This window comes from Nyctereutes procyonoides, unplaced genomic scaffold (assembly GCF_905146905.1).
Source record: "Nyctereutes procyonoides isolate TBG_1078 unplaced genomic scaffold, NYPRO_anot_genome, whole genome shotgun sequence".
In the NCBI taxonomy this organism is placed as follows: Eukaryota; Metazoa; Chordata; class Mammalia; order Carnivora; family Canidae; genus Nyctereutes; species Nyctereutes procyonoides.
In genome coordinates this window covers 39,007,817-39,020,261 of record NW_026575024.1, presented here as the reverse complement: position 1 = coordinate 39,020,261, position 12,445 = coordinate 39,007,817, and the positions used below count along the sequence as shown (strand labels likewise).

At 35.6% G+C, this 12,445-nt stretch overlaps 1 protein-coding gene across 2 annotated transcripts in view; it reads left to right on the top strand.

Moving 5' to 3' along the window:
• ESF1 (ESF1 nucleolar pre-rRNA processing protein homolog) overlaps nt 1-10,986 on the top strand; it is a 66,097-nt gene extending 55,111 nt beyond the window's left edge. For both annotated transcript variants that reach the window (XM_055344036.1, XM_055344029.1), the window contains exons 12-14: nt 5,364-5,446; nt 8,164-8,310; nt 9,060-10,986. In XM_055344036.1, coding sequence (XP_055200011.1) covers nt 5,364-5,446; nt 8,164-8,310; nt 9,060-9,353 — 524 coding nt within the window. In that variant the 3' untranslated portion in view covers nt 9,354-10,986. The remainder of the gene's footprint in view (nt 1-5,363; nt 5,447-8,163; nt 8,311-9,059) is intronic.
• The last annotated feature ends 1,459 nt before the right edge of the window (nt 10,987-12,445 follow it).

Sequence of the window (12,445 nt, the reverse complement as noted above, 5' to 3'; positions counted from 1 at the left end):
ACTTACTTGAATAAGGAAGAAATTTAGCATAATTCCAGATTTTTGGTTTGAGTCTCTGGAAGAATATTCTTCCATTTTTGAGTTAGGAAGTAATGTAGGAATAATAGATTTGGGTGGGAAATAAGGTCAAGAGGTATTAGGTTATATTTATAAAGGAGTCTGGGGCAGCCCTGGTGGCTCAGTGGTATAGTGCCACCTGCAGCCTAGGCTGTGATCTTGGAGACCTGGGATCGAGTCCCACGTCGGGCTCCCTGCATGGAGTGTGCTTCTCCCTCTGCCTGTGTCTCTGTTTCTCTCTCTATGTCTCTCATGAATAAGTAAATAAAATCTTTAAAAAAAAAATAAAAAATAAGGGAGTCTGGGTGATTGAGAAGTCAGTGCAGATACAAGCTTAGGAATCAGTAGCATGTAAATAATATTTCAAACTGTGGAACTGGAAGTAAAAAGCATTGATAAGAGAGGAGGATGCAGGATGGACTCTGAGGTTGGGTAAAGCCTACACAGGTACTATTACTCTGTCATACTGGTGAAGGTACTACTTTGGAAGGTAGGGGAGGGGGAATGTTGAAGAAACTGAGAAGTAGCTGTGGAAGGAGGAAAAGCATTAGTGTTTGGAACAGTGTATAGTTCAAGCCCCGTTGAACAGAATAGAGACATTATAAGCCAGATGGACTTGGATACATTTATAACACCTTTGCCCTTGGCAATCCCATAGAGCTAAACTTACATGCTCTTCAGAATATGGAGGAATTGAGTTCATTGATTAATGCCAGACCTGGCGCTTGGCTTGTGTTAGGAGCCAATGTGAGTACTAGAAATCTTTTCTCATTTTTCCTTCTGTTTTTCCCCCTACACTATAAACTTGCTACAATTTTTTTTTCTAAACTGCAAACTTGATGTCAGTGAGAGTTTCAGAAATATGATGTACATCTAGAATGAGTTAAAAGTTATTTTTTTCTTAGAAATGAAATATAGTTGACCCTTGAATAACATAGGTGTGAACTGCACTATGAACTGTGAATCCACTTTTACGTGGATTTTTTTATGATACAGTACAGTACTATAAATATATTTTCACTTATATTCTCTTAATAAAATTTTTTCTAGCTTTATTGTAAAAATATACATAGTACCAACAAATATACAAAATATGTGTTAACTGTTATTAAGGCTTTAGGTCAACAGTAGGCTAGTAGCTATGTTTCAGAGGAGTGGATTTTTAACCATGTGAGGGGTCAATGCCCCTAACTTCTGCTTGTTCAAGGGTCAACTGTATTTGAAAAATTTGTTTATTGCTATCTAATTGCATAAACTCTTTAATAAGACTGTTTTTGAAGAAGTAGAAGTTAAAGTACGTCACATGTAAATATACCCTATTAAAATGTATCCTTTGCCTTGACTTTTTTTGAGAGAGAGAGCGCAAGGGGAAGAGCAGAAAGAGGGAGAAGCAGACTCTCCACTGAACAGGGAGCCTGACGTGGGGCTCAGTCCCAGGATCCTGAGCCAAAGGCAGAAGTTTAACCAGCTGAGCCACCCAGGCATCCCTGACTTGACAACTTTAGATATTTGATAAATGATAAACTACCATGAAAATCTAACAATATGCTACCCATACTTGATTCATTCAAGCAGTATGTTTAGTGCTGCATGTATATGTTGATTAACAGTTTAAAAATGCTTTCATATGTATTCTGTCCTCTAATCCAAACTTCAGCCCACTTTATAGATGAGTAAATTGGAGCTCAAAAAATTTAATTGCACAAAGGCCAGTGGTAGATGGTAGAACCTGAGTCTTAATGGACTCCCTTTACTTTTTGTAACCCTTGAAGTATGTTGTAAAGACCAAAGCCAGAGCCAAGACTCATGTGTATAAGAGATAAACATGGGGAATTGCTGGATTTCCAAGCAAAGTCAGAATGCCCAGGTCCAGAGGATGATTAACAGACTGTATCTGTATCTGATTATGGGCAAGTGGTCTTCTACCTTGCTGCAAAAACATTGAACTGCAGGGGAGCTTACCACTCGTGTCTGGTCAGTACCGAGATGGCGTTTGCCCTCCAGTGAATTATTTTAACTGTTCTCATAAGAAGGGCTCAGCTGAACCCTTTGGAGGAAGTTTTTTTATGAGAATGCTTCTCGGACATTACAAGTAATGGAAAATGGAATTTCCTTTGCAGATATTCCTTTTACAGGTCAACTTTTTGCAGTACATCTTTTTCCATAGATATATTCTGGTACATTTTTTGCTTAAAGTGATAGTATAGTAGACTCAGTAAGGATTGTTTAGATTTATTTTTTTAAGCCATAACATCTGATTTAGAATCTCTGGTAGTATTTAACCTGTTAGAATCATCCATGTGCACTTTTCACAGCAGTCCCAGGACACATATTTCTTACTTGACAAAAAGATGTACCGAAAAGTAAAGATAACATTTCAGAACAGAGGCTTTCATTTCCCTAGTACTCTTCGTCTAACTTAGGTCTGATACCTTTCCAAACAGAAACAAAAACAAAAACAATTCTTTTTAAAAATAATTAAGGTGTGCCCTCTTAGTATGATCTTGTTAACAGTGCAGAAAAGATCTCTACACATTATTCATCTTCTGACTAAACAGTTTGGACCAGCACAGTAAATTCTTTGTAAGCAAAGAAATTTTCATCATGTTAAAATTGGATATCATTTTTAGCTCTATTTTGGAGATTCTTTTTTTTTCTTCTTTGCTACAGTCTTTCTTTCAAGTTTATTTTTATGGCTTTCACCAGGTTGTTATAAAATCCGGAATAGTTCATTGTGGGTTCTTTGAAATTATTTCCCACAGCTGTATATGAAGATCTTTATCTCCTTTATGTATTAATCATATACAGCCTGTTTTTCTTTCTTGCCACAGAACAATCTTCTGCATATGTCACTTGTCCATTCACTTCAAAAGGAGCTCTTGCCTTGAGAACATAGAAGCAGAAGTAAACTTAGGCTGTAGAAGTCAGACCCTAAGAAAGGGAACTTTGATGATATTTATATAGGTAGATAGATACATACATATTTTAAAATATAGTAAAAGTTATAATCTCAAAGTAGATACATCGTTTCCTGAAAAACATTTAAGGTAGGAACAGTAAGGATTTTCACTTTAGAAAGAAAGGCTGTCTACAAATATTTCTTCCTGGAAGTAGACAAATGACTTGGTAGCCCTGAGGGGTGAAACTAAGCAGCACTTCTATACTGGACATGGCTTAGAAGTACAGCAGGGACTTAGTGCTCACGGAGCAGTTTGTTAAAGTCTCTCTCAACTTTTAGGCTTTACTTTTCCTGTTATCCCTCATTAGCTGCAGTTATTCAATCATTATATGTTTTGTGAGGTTTTTTTTTTTTTATTATTTCATGACAAAATGTATTTTAAACAGAAAGAGTTTTAACAAGGAGAATGACGTTTGATAGTGAAGGAGTGTTGTTTAGTGATTAATAGTAGAAAGCTTGAGCTGGACTGCTTGGATTTGTATCATAATTCCTTTCCTTAACTAAACTTAAGAGAATTACTTAATTTCTCTGTGTTTCAGTTTCTTCATCCACAGAATGAAGATTACAACAAAGAATCTACCTCATAGCATTGTTCTGAGGATTATATTAGTTAATATATATATAAAGTGAGTAAAATAGTACTACTGCCTGATACACAGTGAAGTGCTATGTAAGCATTAATCATTATTACCTTAGAGACTATCAGTTTCTCTGTGTTGGAGGCACAGAGCACAGCTTAGCCAAAGAAAATTGTTGAGTAGAGAAGATTGGCATTGTTTAATAATAATCTAGAGTAACAGAACATGTCTTTGTCGATTCTAAAAACTCTTATTCGTTAGACTAGTCTTTCATAGTTTAGTACCCTGATACCAATTCCCTTTGTACTGTTCCCACTCCAACAGACACACACAAAAAGGAAGAAAACAATAAGGCATCAGCATGATCACAAAGGAACCCAGGGTATCTTATATATGTGTAGTAATAGCAAGCACTTTATAGCACTATGTGTCAGGTATTAACTGAGCTCTTCACATTTACCAATTTATTTAGCCTTCACAATAACCCTATGAGGTAGGTGCTACTATTATAATCCCCATTTTACAGATAAGGACACAGGCCCAAACTGCCACAGCCTAAGTGAGGTACAGGTAGAGTTTAAACCCAGGCTAACTGTTCCAGGTTCAAGTGCTCTTAACTGCTACACATGATTATCTCATATTTAGGACAAGGACATCTCTAACATCTTGTGGTTTACAGAAGCCCGTGAGGCCCCGGAAATACAAGCTGTGTACCAATTAGGAGCCACTTTTACTATAAGCAGTTTTGCCTAATAATAGGGCTAGAAAATTAACTGAAGATCAAATTTGTCTTTAGAGAAGGAAAAAATTTTGTTAAACTTTTACTATGAAATTCTTACTATAAAGATGAATTTTTCATTTTCCAGATGAGTTTTTTATATATGGAGTTTTAAGAGTTTATATATTAAAATCACTTGTTTTTCTTTGTGATTTCTTCTATTATCCTTGCACTAAGAAAATATTTCTTCTATTTAAGATCAGGAAACCATTCTCGATTTCTCATAGGTTTCTTTTTTTTTTTTAATCTTAATATTTAACTCTTTAATGTACCGGCATTTGGTTTTCCTGTACATTATGAGGTGAGGCTATACCTCGATTTTTTCCTCTAGAATAAAGTGGATCTCCCAGGAGCAGTTATTGAATAATCCCCTTTTTCCAGTGATACATGGTATTGCATTACATTACCTTACTAAGCCATACTGTTCTATCATATGAGTGAATGTTGAATTTTATCAAATGCCTGTTCTGTATCTATTGAAACGGTCTTATGGTTTTTCTTTTTTAGTTAATGATGAGGGATCCCTGGGTAGCGCAGCAGTTTGGTGCCTGCCTTTGGCCCAGGGCGCGATCCTGGAGACCCGGGATCGAATCCCACATCGGGCTCCCGGTGCATGGAGCCTGCTTCTCCCTCTGCCTGTGTCTCTGCCTCTCTCTCTCTCTCTCTCTCTCTCTCTCTCTCTCTCTCTCTCTGACTATCAGAAAGAAAGAAAGAAAGAAAGAAAGAAAGAAAGAAAGAAAGAAAGAAAGAAAGAAAGAAATTTTAGTTAATGATGAGGCTATACATTACTTTCAGAAGAAATTCCTTCTTTGTAATATTCAGTCACCCTATCCAGATGTATTTATTTCATTCATACCCATAGTTATCTCTCAGTGGTATTTTTTTACTTTCTTTAGTTTTTATACATTTATTGATAAGGTTATTCCTAGATATGTTGTGTTTTTGTTCTTAGTGTAATTTTTCGCCCTTATGTGTTGGTTTGTTGTGCCAGGTATAAAAGAAAAGAAAAAGTCAATGAAATCTACAAAAGATGGCACATCTCCAGTGGAAGATGCTGACATAGAGAGACAAAAGGTAAAACATCATTGTTACATGCCTAGTAGATAATTGATAGATACAATTTAAATGAACTTATCTACATGAGTTTCTAGTGTCCCTAATGAAAAAAAATAACTGACTTCAGTCATGAAATTTATAAATAAATTCTAAAAGGTATAATGAAATATTTTAACAGTATAGGTTTTTTTAAAAGATTTATTTATTTATGTATTTGAGACAGAAAGAGAGCATGCATGGAGGGGAGGGGCAAAGGGAGAGAATCTCAAGCAGACTCCACTGAGTGGGGAGTCCAACATGGGGCTTAATCTCACCACCTGAGGTCATGATCTGAGATGAAATCAAGTCAAACGCTTAACTGCCTGAGCCACCCAGGTGCTCCTAGCAGTATACTTTTTAAGTACAAAACTTTTTATCTTTTTATCAAACATTTTTCCAGCTAGTACAAAGTTGAAATTTTATCTCAAATCCAAGGCATTTCCCTTTTTGTTTTTTTTTTCCCTTTTTGACTTAGAGGAAAATAACTATTAAAAAAATTCTTGCTATAACTAAGTCAAAAAATGCTACTATTAAAACTTTGATATAATATTGCCATAAGTTTTTTTTACTTTTTTTAGTTTAAATTAATTAACATATACTGTGTTATTTGTTTCAGAGGTAGAGTTTAGTGATTCATCAGTTGCATATAACACCCAGTGCTCATTACATCAAGGAGCCTCCTTAATGCCCATCACCCAGTTATCCCATCCCCCCACTTATCTCCCCTCCAGCAAACCTCAGTTTGTTTCCTATAGTTAAGAGTCTCTTATGTATGGTTTCTCTTCCTCTCTGATTTCATCTTGTTTTATTTTTCCCTCCATTCTCCTTCTGTTTTGTTTCTTAAATTCCACATAAGTTAAATCATATGATTGTCTTTCCTTGATTGACTTATTTTACTTAGTATAAATATCCTCTAGTTCCATCCATGCCATTGCAAATGGTAAGATTCTTCTTTTTTGATGGCTGAGTAATATTCTATTGTGTATATATACTACATCTTTTTTATCCATTCATCTGTCAGTGGACATCTGGGCTCTTTGGCTGTTGTGGACATTGCTGCTATAAACGTTGGGGTGCAGGTACCCCTTCCGATCACTATGTTTGTATCCTGAAGCTAAATACTTAATAGCGTAATTGCTGAGTTGTAGGGTAGCTCTGTTTTTAACTTCTTGAGTAACCTCCATACTGTTTTCCATAGTGGCTGCATCAGCTTGCATTCCCACCAGCAGTGTACGAGGGTTCCCCTTTCTCTGTATCCTCACCAACATCTCTTGTTTCCTGGCTTGTTAATTTTAGCCATTCTGACTGGTTTGAGATAGTATCTCATTGTGGTTTTGATTTGTATTTCCTTGATTCTGAGTGATGTTGAGCTTGAGACTTCATCAAGATATAAAGCTTTAGCACAGCAAAGGAAATAGTCAATAGAACCAAAAGACAGACAACTGAATGGGAGAAGATATTTGCAAATGGCATATCCAAAATCTATAAAGAACCTACCAAACTCAACACCCAAAAAACAAATAATTCAGTGACGAAATGGGCAGAAGACATGAACAGACATTTCTCCAAAGAAGACACAAATGGCCAACAGACACATGAAAATGTTGCCATAAGTTTTTAATTCAATCTGCATCTGTCCTATAATTCAGACTTTGTTTTTGTGTTGTTAAGTGCTAATTTCTCTCTTATTATGACAAACAACATAAATGTTAATGTATAAGATTAAAGTCTGTCTTGGAAATGCAGTGACCTTTATGCTTCACTGACTCCAGAGATCCATGGCACAGATTAATACGTATTTTTGCTGAGGCAGGAGTTGGGGTCAACAATGTCCCTATGACTGATGTTTGTGTCACTCCCTGACTGGTCACCTAAACTCTGCATGATAATGCATCTTTCCTTTTTTTTCCATTTATTGCATATTACAGTAATGCTCCTAGAGTAAAGGAGCCCAAAGAAAATCTTTCTTTTGTGGAAAGTGGCTCTTCCAGTGATGGAAGTGAAAGGAAATTAAAGCAATCTAAAGTGGTAGTATAGAAAGATTTACAAAAGTCTGGAAGTAAACTCTATTTTCTCTAGTATACATGGGTGTTTACTTAGTTCCTCATGGTTCATGTTTAATCCCATAGTTGGAAGAAAATTCCACTGTTTAGTGAAAACAGACATACTTCAGAAGCAAATATTACGATTTTGCCTTCATAGTAGTATATCAATATTGAAAAAGTAAAGGCAAAAAAAGCAAAATAAAAAAAAATTCCTTGCCATTAAAGCACAGGTTTGGAAAGTGTAGTTTGTTTCACAAAATACTACATGATTTTGCTAAGTTTAGTGTCATTGCTTAAAAAGACCAAAGTGAAAATGAGAAATTTTTATTTGGGGGTTTGAGGACTCTTTCTTATAGCCTATTATTAACCAGTTACATGAAGTGAAATGTGGTCTTGTTTTTAAGTAAAAACTTTTACTCCTCTCCTGCTCTTGTGATGTTGCCTCTAAAAATTTTACCTTGTTGCTCTACAAAGATCCCTGGGTTTCTTTATGAGTTTTGGTAATCCACAATCAGTTTATGGATGACAGATGTCATCCCAGAGCATTAGTGACTGGGTTCTCCTTTCCTAGAAGGGCTATCTGTGCCCCATTCTTCTGCTTGGGGAAGAAAAAAGACTGTTGTATATTTGATCTTTTTTTTCTCTCCACAGGCTGAAATGGCTTTGCTCATGATGGATGAGGAGGAAGAGAATAAGAAACACTTTAATTACAACAAGATTGTAGAGCACCAGAATCTGAGCAAAAAGAAGAAAAAACAGCTTATGAAAAAGAAGGAATTATTGGAGGATGACTTTGAGGTAACCGGGACAAAAGTCATTAGCCTCTTAAAGCTGGTGTTGAATTTAAAGTCAGCTCTGGAGATGAGCATTGAGCTCAAACAGCCAAAGTTAGCCTGAAATGATTTAGGAAGGGCCTGTAGTGGAGCCAAACTACCCTACCATCTTTCAGTCCAAAATAGCCAGTTCATCCCAGGGTGGATCAGATCACTGTTTAGTTGAGCACCAAATGAAGTATTGGCTTGTCTTTTGGTTGTAGCAAAAATACACAGCTTTGCTTTTTTTTTTTTTTTAATACCTAGCTTTTAATGTTAATCACATGTAGTGTGATGCTCATGATGAGAAGGATATGCATACTCAAGCTTAACTGAGAAATAGGCTCCTGTCACATGTCACAGACTCACTGTACAGTGGCCACTACAGTAGGCCATGCTTGTTGTTTTGTTTTGTTTTACTACATCTCTTGTTTTTGTCATTCCTTCTTTTTCCTCTTTTTGCTAGTAATAACATATTCCTAAAGGCCATTCCACTCCTATGTGTGTGAGCCTGTACAAAAAAATCTACAAACTGCTGTCAGCAACTACTTAATGACTTCCAAGAACAGGCCTTAAAACTCCATTGAAGATCTGTGGGAAAACAATTTTCTAATGAGTCAATACAAAACGCTCGTATTTGTTATTTTATATAATCGACAACTCACTTTCAGACTTTGGCCCTATTTCTGGGCCTGGTGATTCACTGGTTTAATGGTTTTCCTTTTGGATTTGCAGGTAAATGTTAAGGATGCACGGTTTCAGGCAATGTATACCTCCCACTTGTTCAATTTGGATCCTTCAGATCCTAATTTCAAGAAAACAAAAGCTATGGAAAAAATCCTTGAGGAGAAAGCCCGGCAGAGAGAACAAAAAGAACAAGAACTTACTCAGGAAATAAAGAAAAAAGAGAGTGAAATTCAAAAGGAGTCACAGAAGAGGTCCATTGATCCTGCCTTGTCAATGTTGATTAAATCTGTAAAAAATAAAACACAGCAGTTTCAAGCAAGAAAAAAACAAAAAGTCAAGTAGCTGTATATTGTTTCTTTTTGGATTGAGAATGTGTTCTCCTGAAGTATACTGAAGTGATTGAAGGGAGTATTTATTGGGAACAAAGCTATCTTTCAAGAATATGGATAAAATCTTATTCTGACCATTGTAGAATTTCTCCCCCTTGTATAACAGTTTGACCTAATTGTGGATGATTGACAGATTTGTCCTATATATTACTACAGATTAATCAGAATTAATTTAACAAATTAAAATAGGGGATTTATAAAATTTTTTTATTCTATGACACTCAACCATACTAGTAGAGTAATTACTCTTAGCCTAATTTTTTAAAAGATGGTTTACAATTGTATGTAAAAAATAGAGGAGTATCCAGTTTTTAAGTCTGAATAAGAGTTATAATTTGAAAATATATATATATATGTTATATACATTAGTTTCTCTGGGAAGAGGAGGCAGATTTAGGTGTCTGTAAATTTATTTTTCTAGCCATAATGTATAGAAGCCAAAAATTTTCTTTATTTTGTTTGTTCATTTTTATTATAGTTTGTTTATAAAATTAATTTGTAGATAAAAATGGAAAATGTTTTTATTATTTTGTGTAGGACTGATTTATTTCATTTTATGCACCTTAAATAAAATACTCTCTGAAAAAATACCTGAAAAGTTGATTAAGAGGACAATTCTATGAAGAGGCAGTTCCAAGTTTTTTGTTTTTTTTTTTTCAGTTCCAAGTTTATATTGCTTATAATTGTGTTTGAAATGTTTGTGAACTCTGCAATGATTTTTCTATTTGTAGTAACAGAAAATTCTTCTGTCTGCCCTTCAGATTTTTGGAATGCTTAGAAGGGTAGATATGCTGCTATAGAGTTTAAGCAATCTGAATTCCTTTTAAAAATAAAGCACAACTTTAAGGCCTTAATACTCCTGGATCTCATCTGGTCTATCTAGGTTTTGTACACTATTAACCATTTAGAGAGGAGAATTAGGTGTACTATCTAAATAAATGAAAATAAAAACCAAAATGGTCACTTGAAACAAATGATAAATATGGTAGCTTCTGAAGAACAGTAGGAGTTTAGCCACGTTTGTGGTTAATAGTAAACTTGACATTTTTGGTATAAAAATGTATGTGTTTTCAAGAATAAAAGGATGTAAAAGAGGTATGTGAAGATAAGGGTGTATAAACAGTCTCTGAAAAAAAAAAACATTTAAATTGCTCATTATAACAGGAAAATGCAGAGGATTGTGCAGGAAATTGTGGGTTTCTTAAATAAAGCACTGGCTTTGTTAAGTAACTCAGCGGAATAGATCAGTGTCCCTATTGATCCCATCTGTCAACTTCCCAGTATTTATCTACTCGTCATTGAAAAGACCATGAAAAAAGAAAAGAAAAGACCATGAATCTTAATATGTTTATGAATACAGTACATAAACAGTTTTATAATTATTCATATTTCATTTATGCAAGGAAAAATACTTGTTTGCTTTAAACTGTTTAATCATGATGTAGGGATTACTCAGTTTTATTTTAAGATTCCTGTGAAACTTAGCCCTTTGGTTTTTTGATTGGTTTGTTTTTTTGTTTTTGAGTTCTATGCTTTTCAGTCACTGTTTTTAATTATAAATCTCATTTTACTAGTCAGGCATGTAAGTGCTTATAGCAAATAAATTGAGCTTGTAAGTTATGCATAGCCTTGGCTCCTTTTCTCAAAGAGTTGGTATTTTTTAGGTAGGAAAAAAAGGATAGTATTGTCGGGTACAGCATTAAATAAACATTCCACACCAAGAACGTGAAGATCTCAATAAATAATTGCTGGTAGTAAAACTCGGGATAAAAATGGCCACTGTCAAAATTCAGCAAACGAAGTAAAGGTAGTTTGGGTGACTTATGAGGTCATATTTACATGATTTTTGTTGTTGTTGTTAGTATCCTTGATACCAAAACCAAAGACTGTACAAACAAAACTAGAGACTGACGTTAGTACACAGAAATGTGATTGCTTCTGAGAGTCTCATGTATTTATGTGTAAAAATCCTCAAAATAAGCAAATCACAGCCAACATTATAAAAAGAATTCTGCACAATAACCAATGGGGTTTAATTTCAAGTACACAAAGCTAGTTCATTCAAAATCAACATAATCCATTATATTGACAGGCTAACGAAAAAGTATATGATCATATCAATTGATAAGATAAAGTATTTGACAAAATCTAACATCCATTCATGATCAATAATAGGTCTGGAATAGAAAATACCTAACTTGATAGAGCGCATTTACCAAAAAAACTAAAATTATACTTTCTAGTAAAAGACTGAACACTTTCCTCCTGAGTTTGAGAACGAAGCCAGGCTGTCTTGGGGTTTTTTTGTTTTGTTTTGTTGTGCCCAAGATTGCGAATCCGAGAAACCACCAAGGAGCCAACACCCATGCAAGCGCACGAGGGTTTGTTATCAAGCTCGAGCTTGGGTCCAAGTAAACCCGACACAGCGGAGCAGGGACTTGGACCTCGAAGTGGGTTACAGCTGGGTTTTTTTATAGGCTGGTCTAGGGGATTTTCAGAAGGGGTGGAAGAATTCCTCCAAGTTCTGTTTACCTTCTGATGTGGGGCTTTCAAGGGCATTGAGCTCTGTTCTCATTCTAATATGAGACTTTCTGCCATGGGCGTGGGCTCTGTTGTCTTTCTGATATGGGATTACCTGCCGAGGACGTTCTGCAGTTTTTCCCATAAAGTTCAGCTCTTATTCACAAGGGCCTAAGATGGCTGTACTTGTGCTAATGCTAAACTTTAGGTGGGATGGCCTTAATTTTTCTTGGCCTCCACAGTTTTTAAAGATTTTATTTATTCATGAGAGAGAGAGAGAGAGAAGCAGGCTCCATGCAGGGAGCCTAACGTGGGACTCGATTCCAAGTCTCCAGGATCACTCCCTGGGCTGAAGGTGGCACTAAACCGCTGAGCCACCTGGGCTGCCCAGGCTGTCTTGTTTTAACCCTTTTAGACTTTTTCTGTATTCTGATGCTTTCTTTGACCAGTGGAGCCTTGTAACCCTAGAGAAACTGCCCCTCACAGGGCTAGCCAATTCCTAGGGATAGTAAATAACTTGCAGGC